The sequence below is a fragment of the Quercus robur genome, chromosome 12 (assembly GCF_932294415.1).
Source record: "Quercus robur chromosome 12, dhQueRobu3.1, whole genome shotgun sequence".
In the NCBI taxonomy this organism is placed as follows: Eukaryota; Viridiplantae; Streptophyta; class Magnoliopsida; order Fagales; family Fagaceae; genus Quercus; species Quercus robur.
In genome coordinates, this window is record NC_065545.1 from 30,395,216 (window position 1) to 30,410,388 (window position 15,173).

The window sequence follows — 15,173 nt, forward strand, 5'->3', positions numbered from 1 at the left end:
TACTTGGACTCTTTCCTCGCAACTCATGCTTATTCCGACCTGAAAATGTTTATTGGTGTCCGGAAATATTTTTACCTTTACTAACTCCTCAGCACACCCAGCCCCCATTCCTTCCCGAGGGTCCTTTAATTGCTATAACGGGTTTTTCCGGGACACATCTTCCTGTTCAACGCGCTCCTATTCGGGCCGCCCAGTCTCCATGTCTCCATCTAGTTGCCCGGTGATTTCTCCCTGACTGATCTAATTCCTCTGCTTCCAGTTTACTACGGTAGTAAGGCACTGTCTGGCCGCTTGTTGGTCTCCTTTTATTACAATAACACCCCACTCGGTTGGGAATTTAATCTTCACATGCAATGTTGATGGGACGGCCCTCATTGAGTGGATCCATGGTCTTCCCAGGATGGCAGTATACAGGGAAAATGAGCTTGCTATTGTGAACGTTACAGATACCTCTTTCCCTCCCATAATCACAGGGAGGGAGATTTGCCCTTCAGGAATCACTACTTTGCCATCAAATCCAACCAAAGGTGAAGTGTGCTTCATGAGGTCCTCCTTCTTCAGACCAAGTCCCTTGAACAGATCAGGGTACATCACGTCGGCCCCGCTTCCCTGGTCTATCATCACTCTTTTTACTAAGAAGCCGTTTATCCGAGCCGTGACCATTAACGCGTCATCATGTGGCTGAATTGTCCCCTCTAGATCACCATCGTTAAACGAGACAGGCTCCCGTGCAAACTTCATTTTCTTACCCGACGACTGTAGACCTGGGTTACCTTCTACCGGCACTACTGTCAACACTCCTTTCCTTCTTCCTACAATGAGCTTCTCCGGCGCAACATGGATTACTTCAATTATCCCCACAGGGGGTAGGAGAGGGTTTCCCCTTTGCCGGATATCTTGCCCTACTACTCTGTCCCCCGAGTCTAGCACGAAATCCTTTAAGTGTCCGGCCTTAACTAGCTGCTCGAGGTGGTCTTTTAATACCCGACATTGTTCGGTGGTGTGACCCCTATCTCAGTGATAAGTGCAGTATAGACTTTGATTCCTTCTGGATGGATCCCCACCCATCTTGTTCGGCCACCGAAAATACGGCTCATGTTTGATCTGGTCAAGAATCCTATGTACCGGTTCCTTAAACGTCACGTTCACTTCTCCCATTTGTGTGGCCGGTTCTTGAATCGTCGGACCCCCACGGGGCCTGAACGGGAAACCTGCCTGCCGGGGACGAGTCATCATCAGCGCTTTACCTTTGCTCTGTAGCCGGTCATCTTCTAATCGTTTGTATTCCTCGATGCGTCTCATAAGCTGCCGCATGCCTTCAAGCGGCTTTTTGGTCAATGACTCTCGTAGCCCTGAATCCTCGGGCAACCCCATTCTAAATGTGCTTGCCGCCACCCTTTCGTTATCCCCGCTGATCTCGTTGTATAGCTCCCAATACCGACTAGCGTAACTACAGAGGGTCTCTTCCGCCCTCATTTTCATTGACAGGAGCGCGTCTACTGGCTGAGGTACTCGGCTGCACGTCACAAACCGGACTCCGAACTCTTGAATCAGCTTGAAGAAACTTCGTACGGGTCCTTTCCGTAACCCATTAAACCATCTCAATGCAGTCGGTCCCAAACTTGAGGGAAATACCTTGCACATAAGCGCATCGTTATGAGTATGCAAAGACATCATCTGAATATAATGGCTGACGTGTTCTACCGGATCAGTCTTCTCGTCATAGCAGTTGAACGGTGGGCAGGCAAACCTGTCCGGCATTTTGGCTCGCTCAATTTCGGTCGAAAACGGGGACCGAGCTGCTTTTCATAGAGCGTGGCTCATGGCATCCATGGCAGCATTTCAGGGTCGCCCCTCTTCTGAGGACAGCGAATCCCTTACTTGATTTTTCTGAGAATGTGAACGGCCTCGACGTTGCCCCATTTCCCGGGAGGGAGACCGGTTCCTATTTCGTCGAAACCCTCTTGAGTGCGAACGGTCTCGATACCGATATGATTCTCAGGAATGTGAACGATTCTGTTGCAGTCGAGGTCTAGACTGATTGGATCCCTCTTCATATCTATTTCCCCCAATCCTGTCCTCCTGCTGCCGGTCATTTTTGTCACCTCCCCGGTGCCTACCTCTCACCTCTAGCTCCAAACCCCTAACTAATCTGTGGAGCCGTTCGACTTCTTCATCCCGTTCCTCCTTCTGCCTATGTCCCGTGGCGCCAGAAACAGTTCGTTGGGTTTGGTACGACCCCTCTCCCGTGCCGGACTTCACTTCTAGTTGGTCATGCCTCCTATCTTTTCGTTCTTTTTGTCTGCACTCTCGCCAACTTGACCTCCGAGAAGACCCTTCGGATCCAGTTCCCGCGCAGTCCCCCGAACGCCTTTCAGACATTGTCTCCGAGTTTGAGTCCCTCTAGAACTACAGCGTTGTAGGAGAGCCGCACGGTGGGCGCCAATTGTAAGCTCCAAGGACGGGCTTGATGGGCCAAACCACTATTTGGGCTCACAATCTATTTATTTGGTGGGTCTGAGTATCCTACCTTGGGTTGTCCTAGGCTAAGGGACCCAATGCAAACACTTTTCTCCCTTTTTCTCAACGTTAACTCCTCTCTCTCTCTCTCTCTTTCTTACTCTCTTCTTTCCCTTAGAATTGCATCCCCCAACTATCCATTCATTTCTCCTATTTATAGCCTTCGTTAATGGGGTGATCATCATTATCTTCTCCCTTAGTGCAAAGAAGGGTCCAATGTCAATGGGCTTAAGTGGGTTTTTAGGTACGAGTGGCCTTAGAAATGGTTCCCACTTCAGTTAATGTGTTCGGCAGCGGAGTTTCCTAAGGTTCTACCGGGCACGTAAACGGTGATGTGTCCGGGCGATGTGACCAAGCATGTGCATAGTTGTCGGGAATGGTTTCCCGAGCATCCTGTGAGCAGGGCGTATGCGATCCGCTTTCTAAGTGTCCTGACAATACTCAATCCACGTTGGTGGCTATTTGTGCGTCTGGGCCGGGGCCTTTGTCAATGTGAAGATTAGATCCTTGGCCTATATCATTGATTCATGGTCCAAGGCCCAATATGAACTTGGGCGTTTAGGTGTCGTACACTCGGAAATAACCTTGACTATCTATTTAAATTAGATTTGGGATCCTCGTCCCCACAGTAGTGATTAAAATTGTTGGTGAACTAAAAATTATTTTTCGATTGACCGTAAAATTAAAGCACTTTGGCAGAAAATGTTTACACTTTCATTTTTAGTCCTTTCATTTTCTCTCTAATTCAAAACTAGTCAACAGAACCTTCCACTGTTAGCTGCCTAAACACCACCTAACATCCTAGGTAGTGCTCGTCCTCGAGGTCCGAGGTGCATCCTCGGAAATAACCTTGACTGTCTATTTAAATTAGATTTGGGATCCTCGTCCCCACAATAGTGATTAAGATTGTTGGTGAACGAAAAATTATTTTTCGATTGACCGTAAAATTAAAGCACTTTGGCATAAAATGTTTACACTTTCATTTTTAGTCCTTTTATTTTCTGCCTAATTCAAAACTAGTCAACAAAACCTTCCACTGTTAGCTGCCTAAACACCACCTAACGTCCTAGGTAGTGCTCATCCCCGAGGTTCGAGGTGCATCCTTGGAAATAACCTTGACTGTCTATTTAAATTAGATTTGGGATCCTTGTCCCCACAGTAGTGATTAAAATTGTTGATGAACTAAAAATTATTTTTCGATTGACCATAAAATTAAAGCACTTTGACAGAAAATGTTTACACTTTCATTTTTGGTCCATTCATTTTCTGCCTAATTCAAAACTAGTCAACAGAATTTTCCACTATTAGTTGCCTAAACACCACCTAACGTCCTAGGTCTCTAGTGACCAACCACTATCGACAATGCCAATCACCAATCACGATTTTCTTAATATAAAACTCTCATATTTTTATTATATATATGTGCTTGGGAGATGAGAAAAATGTGGGAAAATAGTAGAAAATTTGTTTTCTATAATATTTTTAAGAACTCAACCATACACTTGAAAATATTTTATGATCAAAAACTATTTTCTTTCAAACCAAACACAACCTTAATGATAAGACGTAATTTAAAAAAAAAAATTTAATTAGATAGTTATAAAGAGGTTGAAGGATTTAAATTGTGGATGTTTCTATTAAAAATAACAAGAGATGACAGTTGAACGACAAGAGTCTTGACAATGATAAGATGAAAATGTTATGGCATAAAATAGGAAATAAGATAGTGAAATAAAAGTAAAGACCAATATTGCAAGAGTTTTGTAGTTCAACAATTTGACACTTATTGATGTTTCCAATAAAAATACTTGTAGTTTAAATCTCTCCTCCCCATGGTAACTATCAAATTATCAATAAAGAAAAGTAATACCCCTTCCATTCCAAATTGTTATGCGGTTCTATCATTTTCAAATGTGCCAAATAAAATTCTCTCTTTGAAAAGTCAAAAAATAAATTCCTTTATACACTAGCCTATTATTTCACTAAAATATAAATTAAAGATGATGGTTTTAAAGACTTATTTTTTTCATTTAAAAAAACATCGCATTAAATGATGTAATTTTGTTTTTTGATTTTTTAATGAGGCTTAATAAAATGGGATGCATGCATTAATAAATATAGAGGAAAATAAGAAGAAATGCAAGGAAATCTTTTGAGAGGGCATCTCACAGATTCTTAATTTTGCACCCCACATATAAGTGATAACATTTAACATATAAGTGAGATAGCATGTAAGGGAAAAGTTAATGCATGCTTTACGAGTATTGATTTAGAAAATATTTTTTAAAAATTTTTATGGGAAAAGAAAAAATAATTAATTTTTTGATAATTTTTTATATTTCTTATTAAAATAGTTTCAATTTTTTTTTCCTAAAATAGTCCATTAGCGGGACAAATGCTCTAAGAGCACCTATTATTACAACCCAACATATTATAATAAGATTGATATGTACAAATATGTGATAGGATAAAAAAATTGACTTTCAGTTATTATTACTATGTTTTTTTTAGAGATTAGTCATTCAAATTGAGAGGATGATTACTGATACTAATACTTTTCATATATATATTTCTTTTCTTTTCTTTTCTTTTGTGTGAATCTTTGTATGGTTTTTAAAGGAATAAATGTAAGTATGACTTTTATTGGATTTATTTATATATACTTATTTGTTTGCACATAACTTTTTAGAACCTCATTTTTAAGTATAATTATATTTTTATCTGACTTAATTTTTCTTCAAAATCAATATAAAAATAAGCTATACCAAATCCGCACAAAGTCGTGCATCACCAGGATTATATAAAAGAGAAAAATAAATAAAGGAAGCACTTGCTTTCAAAATTTGAATGATTCATTTGAAACGAACTATATAAATTGTGAATGATATTATTCCTGAAAAATCGGGTTACAAAGACCAAAATGCCAAATTAGGCTATGCACGGTCCAGACTCCAGATTACATACATTCTGTTGATGCCAGCTACCTACTATTGAGGCCTTAAAAAAAAATATATATATATATATATATATTTATTATGTCTATAATATTTTCATAAAAAATTTTAAATGATAAATTATTATTGGTTCTAATTTAAATATATTATTATAATTATTTTTTTTGCCTACAAACATTATTGTAAAAGTCATACGAAAACATAATAAACACATTATTTCTTATAAAAAATAACCTCGGGTCCAAATTGCATATGAGATATTTGGAGAACTTTTTCAAGGCAATTCTCCAACAAGTCTTGGTCAACACTGTCCCAGAAGAACTGGTTGGAGTTCATTTCCTAGGTTGCCCTTTTATGTCCACATCCTGTATTATAAAAACACATGAACAAGAAGTCACAAAAGGCAAGCCAAATTTAATTTGAGAGAGAGAGGTAGAGAGAAAAATAAAATAAAAAAAGAAATAATAGAAAATTTAGTATAATAATACTACTACACTATTTAAAAAAGAAAAAGAAAGAAACGGACAAGGAAGACTCTTCCCCACTAGACCCACACAACAAGACCCAACAACACAAAAAGAAAGAAAAATATATATATATAAATAAAGCAAAGAAACATCAAAGGCAGAGAGAAAAGAAGTGAGTGCCCAAAACCTTAGTACCACCCCTTCATTTCTGCGTGGGTTTCACTCCCCAATCACCAGCAAGTAATGACCAATCCCCATGTTGTGTTTTCGCACGTTAGACTGTGTTTTTACCCTTCCTTGGTACCAGTTCCCATCAACATGGCTCCATCATGTTCCCCACGCGCATGGTAGCGGCGCGTGAGGGCGCGTCATCACCCTCATACTCACTCTCTGTTTGTGAGAGAGAGAGAGAGAGAATGAGAAATACTTTGGTCTCAAAAATAGCTGAAGTGACCCATCAGTGAAACTAAAACCACAACCCCCTCTCTCTCCCCCCCCACAACCCCAAACAAACAAAAAAAAATCTTCCTAAATCGCCGGTCTCCGGCATGGCCACTCGCCGGAAACTGAAACTCCGGCCACCACCCAATTCCTACTTTCCAGGGCTAAATGCAACCAAAACGCCACCGTTTCAGCACCTCCCTCCAACCCCACAAAAATGACAAGTACAACTACAACTACAACTTCAACAAGAAGAACGATGAAGATACTAAATTAAGAAAAGAACAAAGAATACCCTTCAAGATTGAGAAAATCCAAAGCAAGACCCCAATTTTTTTGTGTTTGTTTTTCATTTGGGTCCTGACAATGGCGGCTTCTACTAACACTACAGCACCACCTCCAGTGGACTCAGCCTCAGCTGGAACAGCTTCAGCTTCAGCCTCAGCCTCAACTGACGAGTTGACTGCAAAGGCCGTACACAAGAGGTACGAAGGGTTAGTCATGGTTCGTACAAAGGCTATAAAAGGCAAAGGTGCGTGGTACTGGGCGCACCTTGAGCCCATGTTGGTTCAAAACACTGACACCGGTCTTCCCAAAGCAGTCAAACTCAGGTGTTCCTTATGCGACGCCGTTTTCTCAGCTTCAAACCCGTCACGCACTGCCTCTGAGCACCTCAAGCGTGGTACTTGTCCCAATTTCAACTCAGTGGCAAAACCCATTTCGTCTATCTCACCCTCTTCGGCTTCTATGGCTTCCCCTCCACCTCCTTCTTCAGTTCCTTTGCAACATAATCATCGTAAGCGTAGCTCTTCTTCGGTTTCAACTGGTGGTGTAGGCTCTGGTTCTTCCTACCAAGTACCACCGTTGGCGATAGTGGATCCGACGAGGTTTGAGCTGCCGTACTCTCCGACGGTGTCAGCGACGACGGTTGTTACGGCGGTGAGTGCTGGGGCCATGCTGACACAACAACCGCATTTGATGTTATCTGGTGGGAAAGAGGATTTGGGGCCTCTTGCTATGTTGGAAGATAGTGTGAAGAAGCTCAAGAGTCCGAAAACTTCACCTGGGCCGACACTAAGTAAGTCTCAGATTGATTGCGCGCTTGATTTTCTCACTGATTGGGTGTTTGAGTCATGTGGGTCTGTCTCTTTTTCGAGCTTGGAGCACCCGAAGTTTCGAGCTTTCTTGAATCAAGTTGGGTTGCCGGGGATTTCTCGGAGAGAGTTCACAGGTGGTAGATTGGATACTAAGTTTGAGGAAGCTAAGGTTGAGTCTGAAGCGAGGATTAGAGACGCTATGTTCTTTCAGATTGCCACTGATGGGTGGAAATTCAAGAATTATGGGGTTTTGGGGGAAGAGAGTTTGGTGAATTTGACTGTGAATCTTCCAAATGGGACTAGTTTGTATAGGAGGGCAGTGTTTGTTAGTGGTTCCGTGCCTTCTACGTATGCCGAAGAGATTTTGTGGGAGACAATCACAGGCATTTGTGGGCATGCTGTGCAGCAATGTGTAGGAATAGTTGCAGACAAGTTTAAGGCAAAGGCATTGAGGAATTTGGAGACTAAGAATCATTGGATGATTAACCTTTCTTGTCAGTTTCAAGGGTTCAATAGTTTGATTAAGGTCTTTAGCAAGGAGCTTTCATTGTTCAAGACAGTCACTGATAATTGTTTCAAGCTCGCCAATTTCGTTAATTACAAGTCTCAGATTCGAAATATTTTTCATAAGTATCAGTTGCAGGAGTACGGACAAGCTGGATTGCTTAGAGTACCGTTGCGCGAGTATGAGAGTGTAAACTTTGGGCCTGTATATACAATGGTGGAGGATATACTGAATTCAGTTCGAGCACTACAGTCGATTTTGCTGGATGATTCATATAAGATGGCAGCAATGGAGGACCCAATTGCAAGAGAAGTCGGGGAGATGATTCAGGATGTGGGGTTTTGGAATGAATTGGAGGCAGTGCACTCGCTGGTTAAATTGGTCAAGGACATGGCTCAAGAGATTGAGACAGAAAGGCCATTAGTTGGGCAATGCCTTCCACTTTGGGACAAGCTTAGAGAAAACGTGAAGGATTGGTGTTCCAAGTTCAACATTGCAGAAGGACCCTTAGAGAGGGTGATTGAAAAGCGGTTCAAGAAAAATTATCACCCAGCTTGGGCTGCTGCTTATATACTTGATCCTCTTTATTTGATTAGGGACACTAGTGGGAAGTACCTTCCACCGTTCAAATACTTGACACCTGAGCAGGAAAAGGATGTGGACAAGCTCATAACCCGGCTTGTGTCGAGGGAAGAAGCTCACATTGCGCTAATGGAACTTATGAAATGGAGAACAGAAGGGCTTGAAGCAGTCTATGCACGAGCTGTGCAGATGAAGGATAGGGACCCCATTACTGGAAAGATGAAAATTGCCAACCCCCAGAGCAGTAGGCTGGTGTGGGAAACGTACCTTACTGAATTTAAGTCACTAGGGAAAGTTGCAGTTAGGCTTATCTTTCTTCATGCAACTTCTTGTGGATTCAAATGCAATTGGTCTTTCTTGAGATGGGTGTGTGCCCATGGGCACTCAAGGGCAGGTATGGACCGGGCACAGAAGTTGATATTCATTGCAGCTCACTCGAAACTTGAGAGACGGGATTTTTCCAGCGATGAAGAGAAGGATGCCGAGCTGTTCTCCTTTGCAAACGGTGAGGATGATGTGCTAAATGAGGTTCTTGTTGATACATCCTCAGTGTAACATTTTTCTTTTCACTTGTTTAGAAATTTAAATTTTTAGGATTTATTGAATTCTTTCCACAACTTCCGTTTTTCTTCTCTTCCATTTTTGGTATTTCTTTACTTACTCTTTAGAAGATTTTGGGGCAGTCAGGTAGGAAAGAGAGGGACATTGATAGGGAGATTGAATTTTGAACTCCTACTTGTGCTTGGCCTCATGATTTGAGCAACTGCCCATCTTCACCCTAGATAATATTAAAGTTTTTGGGTTTGCAGAAAAGGAAATCTTCTTGTTTGTAAAGATAGAGACTGCTGCATGAACAAAGTTACAGAACAGGAAGAATGTTGTAAAATTTTTGTTCCTTCAATTAATTCCAGATAAATAATATTTATGAAGAGGAAGGTTTTATAATTCCTCCTTTAGCTTTATGATTGAATCTCTACCATAAACCTTTTCATTAGATTTGGTTAACTAACACATGGATGATAATCTTAGAGAACATAGAGCAGCACTAATTGTTATCTTCAGCGTGGATGTGCATTATCATTTATCAGAGTTGATTTGGCTTGTAATTTAGAAATGATGCTCTTTCGTGATTTGGTTGTAACATTATGTCTTTAGGTCTGCAACTTGTATATATTTACAGGTACTAGTTGATTTTCTCAAGAAGACATTGATGATTCAAAAACTAACCTTGGTCATTGCATTCTCAAAATCCTAGAATGCGCTGCTTTGTTCCATAATTTTGCACTTCTAATACTATTCTTCACCATTTTACCATGATTAATGAAGTATTCAATCTGCAAATGCATCCCAAAATCCAATTGCACATTTGAAGCCAATGTAACTGAAGTTGGGATGCATATTTAGTCTTCTGTTCAAAACACCATGCGCCACAGTGCTCTTTGTGACAATAGCTGAACAGTATAGAGGGGTTTTGCGTTGGAAGCTCCAAATGTCCTTTCTGCAAGTGTCTTGTGGTTGGTCTCTTAGCTCACTAAAGTTGGGATGAGATTCCAAGTTTAAGTGGGGCTTCCTTTACAAAATAGGTTCTTGCTTGAACCTTTAACTTATTTTTACTGGCTGAGACACTAAAACTACTTAATTAAGGAATTACATTTGATTTATAAAAGTATTTATAGCTGATCTACTCAAACTGGCTGCTAGTTAAAAAAAAAAAAAAAAAAAAATCCCTCTTCTCTGAGCTAAGTTCAAAATCCTTGCACCCATAAGTCCTCTACAGTTTTCCCTCAATGTTAGTATAGTACAGGACTTCGTGTATTTGAAGTAAAAAATAAAATTCAGCATAGGAAAATAACAAAGTTGCTATATTTTAGAGACCTTTAATCTTTGCAGTTGAAAGAAATAATGATTACGAGTTGAACTGAAGAATCTGATGATATAATTAGTACTAAATTGATCTTTTTGGTGGCAGAAGCATTGGACAAAGATATGGTTGGACTGGAGAGGCCACCATAAGATGGTTGGTTGTTAGTAGAACTGGTTGGACCATGATTAAAGAGGAATTTTCCAAAAGGATCCAAGAGAGGATTTGACTTGAAAATCCGGCATTGAAGTGTCTTTTAGCAAAAGGCCAGAGCTTGCTCGAACCGGTTGGGTGGATCGATGGCAAGGAGGGTATTGCTACATGGGTCAACTACCTGGGAAGGACCTTATAGCAAACCTTTATAGCTGGAAGAGCACTTCTAAGTTCTAACTGTTTCTATCTCATCCATATCTTCTGTTTTTTTGTGTCTTTGAGAGAGAGAGAGAGAGTGGAGCCCCACAAAATGAAAGAAGTGGAAGTCTTTATCAAAGTTTTGATTGTCATGGAGAGAAATCAGGGGGGTTTTGGTTTTCCCTTTTCTTTTAACCCCAATCAAATCAGCTTTGGGTTACTTCTCTTTTAAACATTCCTAAGCCTCGTGACGTTCATGCAGAGTCATTGGGTGATGCTCCCCATGATTGTGAAAATGTTCTTCAAAGGCCCCAAAGCAAAGAAGATTTGTCGGCTTGAAGCAACACAGAAGGTGCTTGAGAGTGATTCTACAACGAACTTTGAACTGATTTTTCTGGTTTCAATTAGCTATGGGAGTTGAAAATTATGTTTAACAGGCAGTGTTGTTATCAGACTTTATCCTCATTTCATCTGTGTATATAATCATTTTTAATGATGTGATTACATTCACATAGACATATTGTTAATTTATCATTTTTTTTTAATAGATACGATAAGATTTAAACTTATGGTGCAAGTTAATTATATAATGATTGTTTTTTATCATTAAGCCAAAAAACTAACCAATTTCTTTCTTGTAGGCAAGGATCAATTCCAAGTTAGTGATTATTGGAATATGTGTGCTCCAAGTCCGAAATATAAATAATTTCCTACAAATTACATAGCATTGGTCTAGAATGTCTGTGCCTCTCTCAATCAGAAACAGTCCGTGAATGACTTTGAAAATATTAGGAGTTTCTCTTGACCAAGACTTCGAATTACAGGTCTGTTGGCTCGTGGTATAACTTGAACTGGGGTGTCACATTTAGAGAATGTAAAGAGTTTGGAATTGAAACTATAATGGGTATTGTAGTAAACTGACATTTTTGCATGGCTCAAGCAAGATATATCTTTAAGCCAGAAAAGCATAATAATTATGCAGGTGACTAGACACCAAATGGAAATGAAATAAAGTTGTTGTGTAATCTTTTCGTTTAATTACCCCCAACAACATTGCCAATTTTCAACTTTGTACATTAATCTATATTTAATTTTCTGAGAAAAAGAAAAAGAAAATAACGGCTTCAATATTCTTCATATATACACTCCCATAAGTCTGAGCCATGCATTTAATCCACTTATTATTCTATGGTTGTAGCATGATGGGTATACACATTGTTTTATGATTGCAAGTGTGCAAACTCTTTTGAGTGAAAAAAAGAGGTGAGAGAAGAAACAGAAACAGAAACATAAAGACATTGAATTGGATGTACATGTGTGTAGAGTACTTCTCACTTTTTTTTTCTTTTTCCTTTTTTGTGGGGTTGAAAGTACTGCTTGGTGCTTACTACTTACACACAAGGCAAGCAGAAAATAATGTATAATTGACAATGGCTTGCCATCAACCATTTTTCGATCCAAGCAATGCAATTATTCTATTATGGAAGGCCATCAAAATTTATTTTTGCATCTTTTCATAGTCACACGGAGTAGATTTTCAAAGACACCCTCCATCCAATATCATTTACTCTCATCATACAAAATCCTTAAAAAGCAGTTTGAAATTTGCACATACACACTCGCTCTCGATTTCAGAATCACCCACCCACCTCCTATAAACAGTAACAAAGGTGAAAAAAACAGTGGGTCACTTTAACCTTTTTAGTAGTGAGTAGAAAAGTATGAAGGAATTGAGTATAGTATTATTTTACCACCATGGTCTAATTACTCATTTTTAGTGGAGAGGACAGAAATTCCTGTCGGTAATGCTGACTGCTCACCAACTAAGCTCCTCTCTCCATCTCTCTAGAGGTTGAGAGCTTTTTCATCAGTATGGTATGCTTCACTCACTCCACTCATTTTTAATTTTTGTGCTGTTAAAAAAGGGAAAGGAAATATCATGATTAGTATAGGACGACCCTCTCTCTCTCTCTCTCTCTTTATACAAGAATCTTCTATCTTCCAATGCTCCTCATCATACTACTTTTCTTTCTTTCCTACACCCCCCCCCCCCCCCCCCCCTTCTCTTCCATCTTATTCTTGATATAGAGTATAACTCAGATTTCCTTAAATTTTTCAAGAAGAGAGAGAGAGACACACTAGGAGATTATTGTTTGTATTTTTTTTTTTTTTTTTTTTATAGAGTTTCAACTATGGTGTCTGTTTTTTATGATTGTGCTATTTTCATCAAATCGAAATATCAATCAATTTTTTGTGTAAGCGGTAATTGAATCTCAAATCTCTTGTTCAACCATCAAAGATTTTACTAGTTGACCTAATTGGAATCTACTTATTAAGTGCATCTTTATCTATCTTTGTTTATCTTTAACATTGGTTAGCATGGACTATCGTATTAGGAATGATCAATGATCATTGCAATTGAAGTGATGTATATACAAAGAAAATTTTGGAAGATATACTTGGCCCACAGGCAATAGCACACCCATGGGAAAAGTCAAAATTTAAACCTCCTTTCCTTTTTTATTTTTATCCCTAAACCACCATATTCCCATTGCAGCACACCACTTATAGCTTCTACATTCTGATGAAACATGGGGATTATTAATCCAATTAAACATCAATAAAAATACTATTTAGTAGTGTCTATTGACTACTATATATGTTAAATTGTTAATTACAAAGCAGCATGACATACCCTTTTTTTTTTCTTTTTTGGATGAAAGCATAACAAAGAAATCCAACCCAAAAAGAAATGCGAATTCCAGATTATGTAGAGAGTGACGTGTAGGAGATATTACAAGAAAAGTAAACGGTCCAGAGCACTAGCTGCATGAAAAATGCAGGGTCAAGGCATGTATTTTAGCATAAGAATTAAGAAAAAAACGTGAGCTTATTATAGTGCATAGGGAAAAAACTTAAAAACAATCGTATGATTGAACCTTTTTTTTATTGCCAATAAGATGGTCCATGGACCACAAGTTTTTTTAATCTAAAAAGGTCAGCTCATTGGGGTTGGCCTTTACAAATTTACAAATTCACAAATCACAAACATTAACGCTATAGAAAATAATACCTTACTTTTGGAAAGAAGATACGGTCTACTTTACTTTTTACTGTTCTTTCACATGGTAACCTTATTTTTATGCTCTTTATGCATAGTTTCTGAGTTAATTGGCGCCTTCTTAGAAATGTTGCCAAAAGTCTTCCTTCTTTTATGCCCATAACTTTGGTTTTGCTTCCATGTCCATATTTGTCATTACATAAATTCTGTACGTGGTCCCAACTCCTAACTTAATAATACTGTTGTACAAGAATCATCCTCACGTATGCACGAATCAGCACGATGTAGAGAGAGAGAGAGTTATTGCATTTCCGTTAGTTAATTTTCTCCTGTATTTTGAGTTTTGACAAACCCGCTCTGGCCTCACATCTTTGTATTTTTTTCGCTTATAACTTAGGCAAAAAGAAAATGAAAAAACAAAGGCACAAAATTACAAAACAGTCTCCTCAACCAGCTAAGTTCTATATATATTGTTCCTCCAAAAAAAAAAAAAAAAATTCTATATATATTTATCCGAGCAATATATGTTAAAAGGCAATATATATTTTGCCATTTTTTTACAACTTGTTGAGATGGTAAATTATGATTAATCATATTCAAATTGTGAAATAAATTGTGTACACATTTTTTTATCGGATTAATTGTCTCCTAATATCTTTGTTATGTTTGATCAAGCGGAAAAAAAAAATTGATGGGTATTTCAAACCAAATACTTGGCAAGCCACCAAATAAGTAGTTTTTTTTTTTAATAGAGAAAATAAATTGAAAAGTAAGGCTATTTTTTAATGAATGAGTCTAATGTGGTTTAAATGGTAATTAGCACCTAATTCACATCACATTTACTGGTGCGAATGCGATTCTTTGATCTTTCTTTCTTTGTGTTGCCATTATCTGCGACAACAACGAGAATAGGACATTGCTTTCTTATCATGGCAAAATTATTGATAAAATATTATAGTCAAGTGAGGCGTATGACCGACACATAAAAAAAGCAAACTCAGACATTTCTCATTTGTAATTGTAAGTCTTCGTTGCACACTTCAAAGTTCCCAACAAGAAGGGCATAAAAGCAACAGAGATTAATGGTTTCTTAAAAACAAGAAGTCAAATGATACAGAGAAGTGAAAGTATGGTTTATTTTCATGAGTAGCAGCCGTCATCGCTGAAAAAAGTAATAAAAATAAGCGTCTCCATGATGTGCTTTCACACTTTGACCTAATGCATATGGCAGAATATATGAGGTTGAAGGAGTAGGGTAGTTTGGGAATAAAGATAGCAAAAACTAATAAAACGCTAAAGGTTTTAACCTATAGAAGTTTAAGAGTGAGCTTAAA

General features: G+C 38.7%; 2 protein-coding genes across 5 annotated transcripts; one reads left to right on the forward strand and one right to left on the reverse strand.

Annotated features, from left to right (window-relative positions):
- Positions 1–240: 240 nt before the first annotated feature.
- On the reverse strand, positions 241–1,761 carry LOC126708368 (uncharacterized). The gene is made up of 2 exons (XM_050408158.1): positions 1,091–1,761; positions 241–1,009 (listed from the first exon to the last, which is right to left on the reverse strand). The coding sequence occupies exons 1-2, from the start codon at positions 1,759–1,761 to the stop codon at positions 241–243; spliced, it is 1,440 nt and encodes a 479-aa protein (XP_050264115.1).
- A 4,347-nt stretch (positions 1,762–6,108) lies between these two features.
- On the forward strand, positions 6,109–11,816 carry LOC126708024 (uncharacterized). 4 transcript variants are annotated; one of them, XM_050407824.1, is made up of 2 exons: positions 6,109–9,071; positions 11,420–11,816. In XM_050407824.1, exons 1-2 carry the CDS (start codon positions 6,551–6,553, stop codon positions 11,482–11,484), a joined length of 2,586 nt encoding a protein of 861 aa, XP_050263781.1. In that variant the 5' UTR covers positions 6,109–6,550; the 3' UTR covers positions 11,485–11,816. The 4 variants fall into 4 exon arrangements, with proteins under 4 accessions (XP_050263781.1, XP_050263783.1, XP_050263784.1 ...); XM_050407826.1 differs by lacking the exon at positions 11,420–11,816 and adding an exon at positions 10,536–11,274 and having other exon boundaries at positions 6,110–9,071; XM_050407827.1 differs by lacking the exon at positions 11,420–11,816 and adding an exon at positions 10,539–11,274 and having other exon boundaries at positions 6,110–9,071.
- The last annotated feature ends 3,357 nt before the right edge of the window (positions 11,817–15,173 follow it).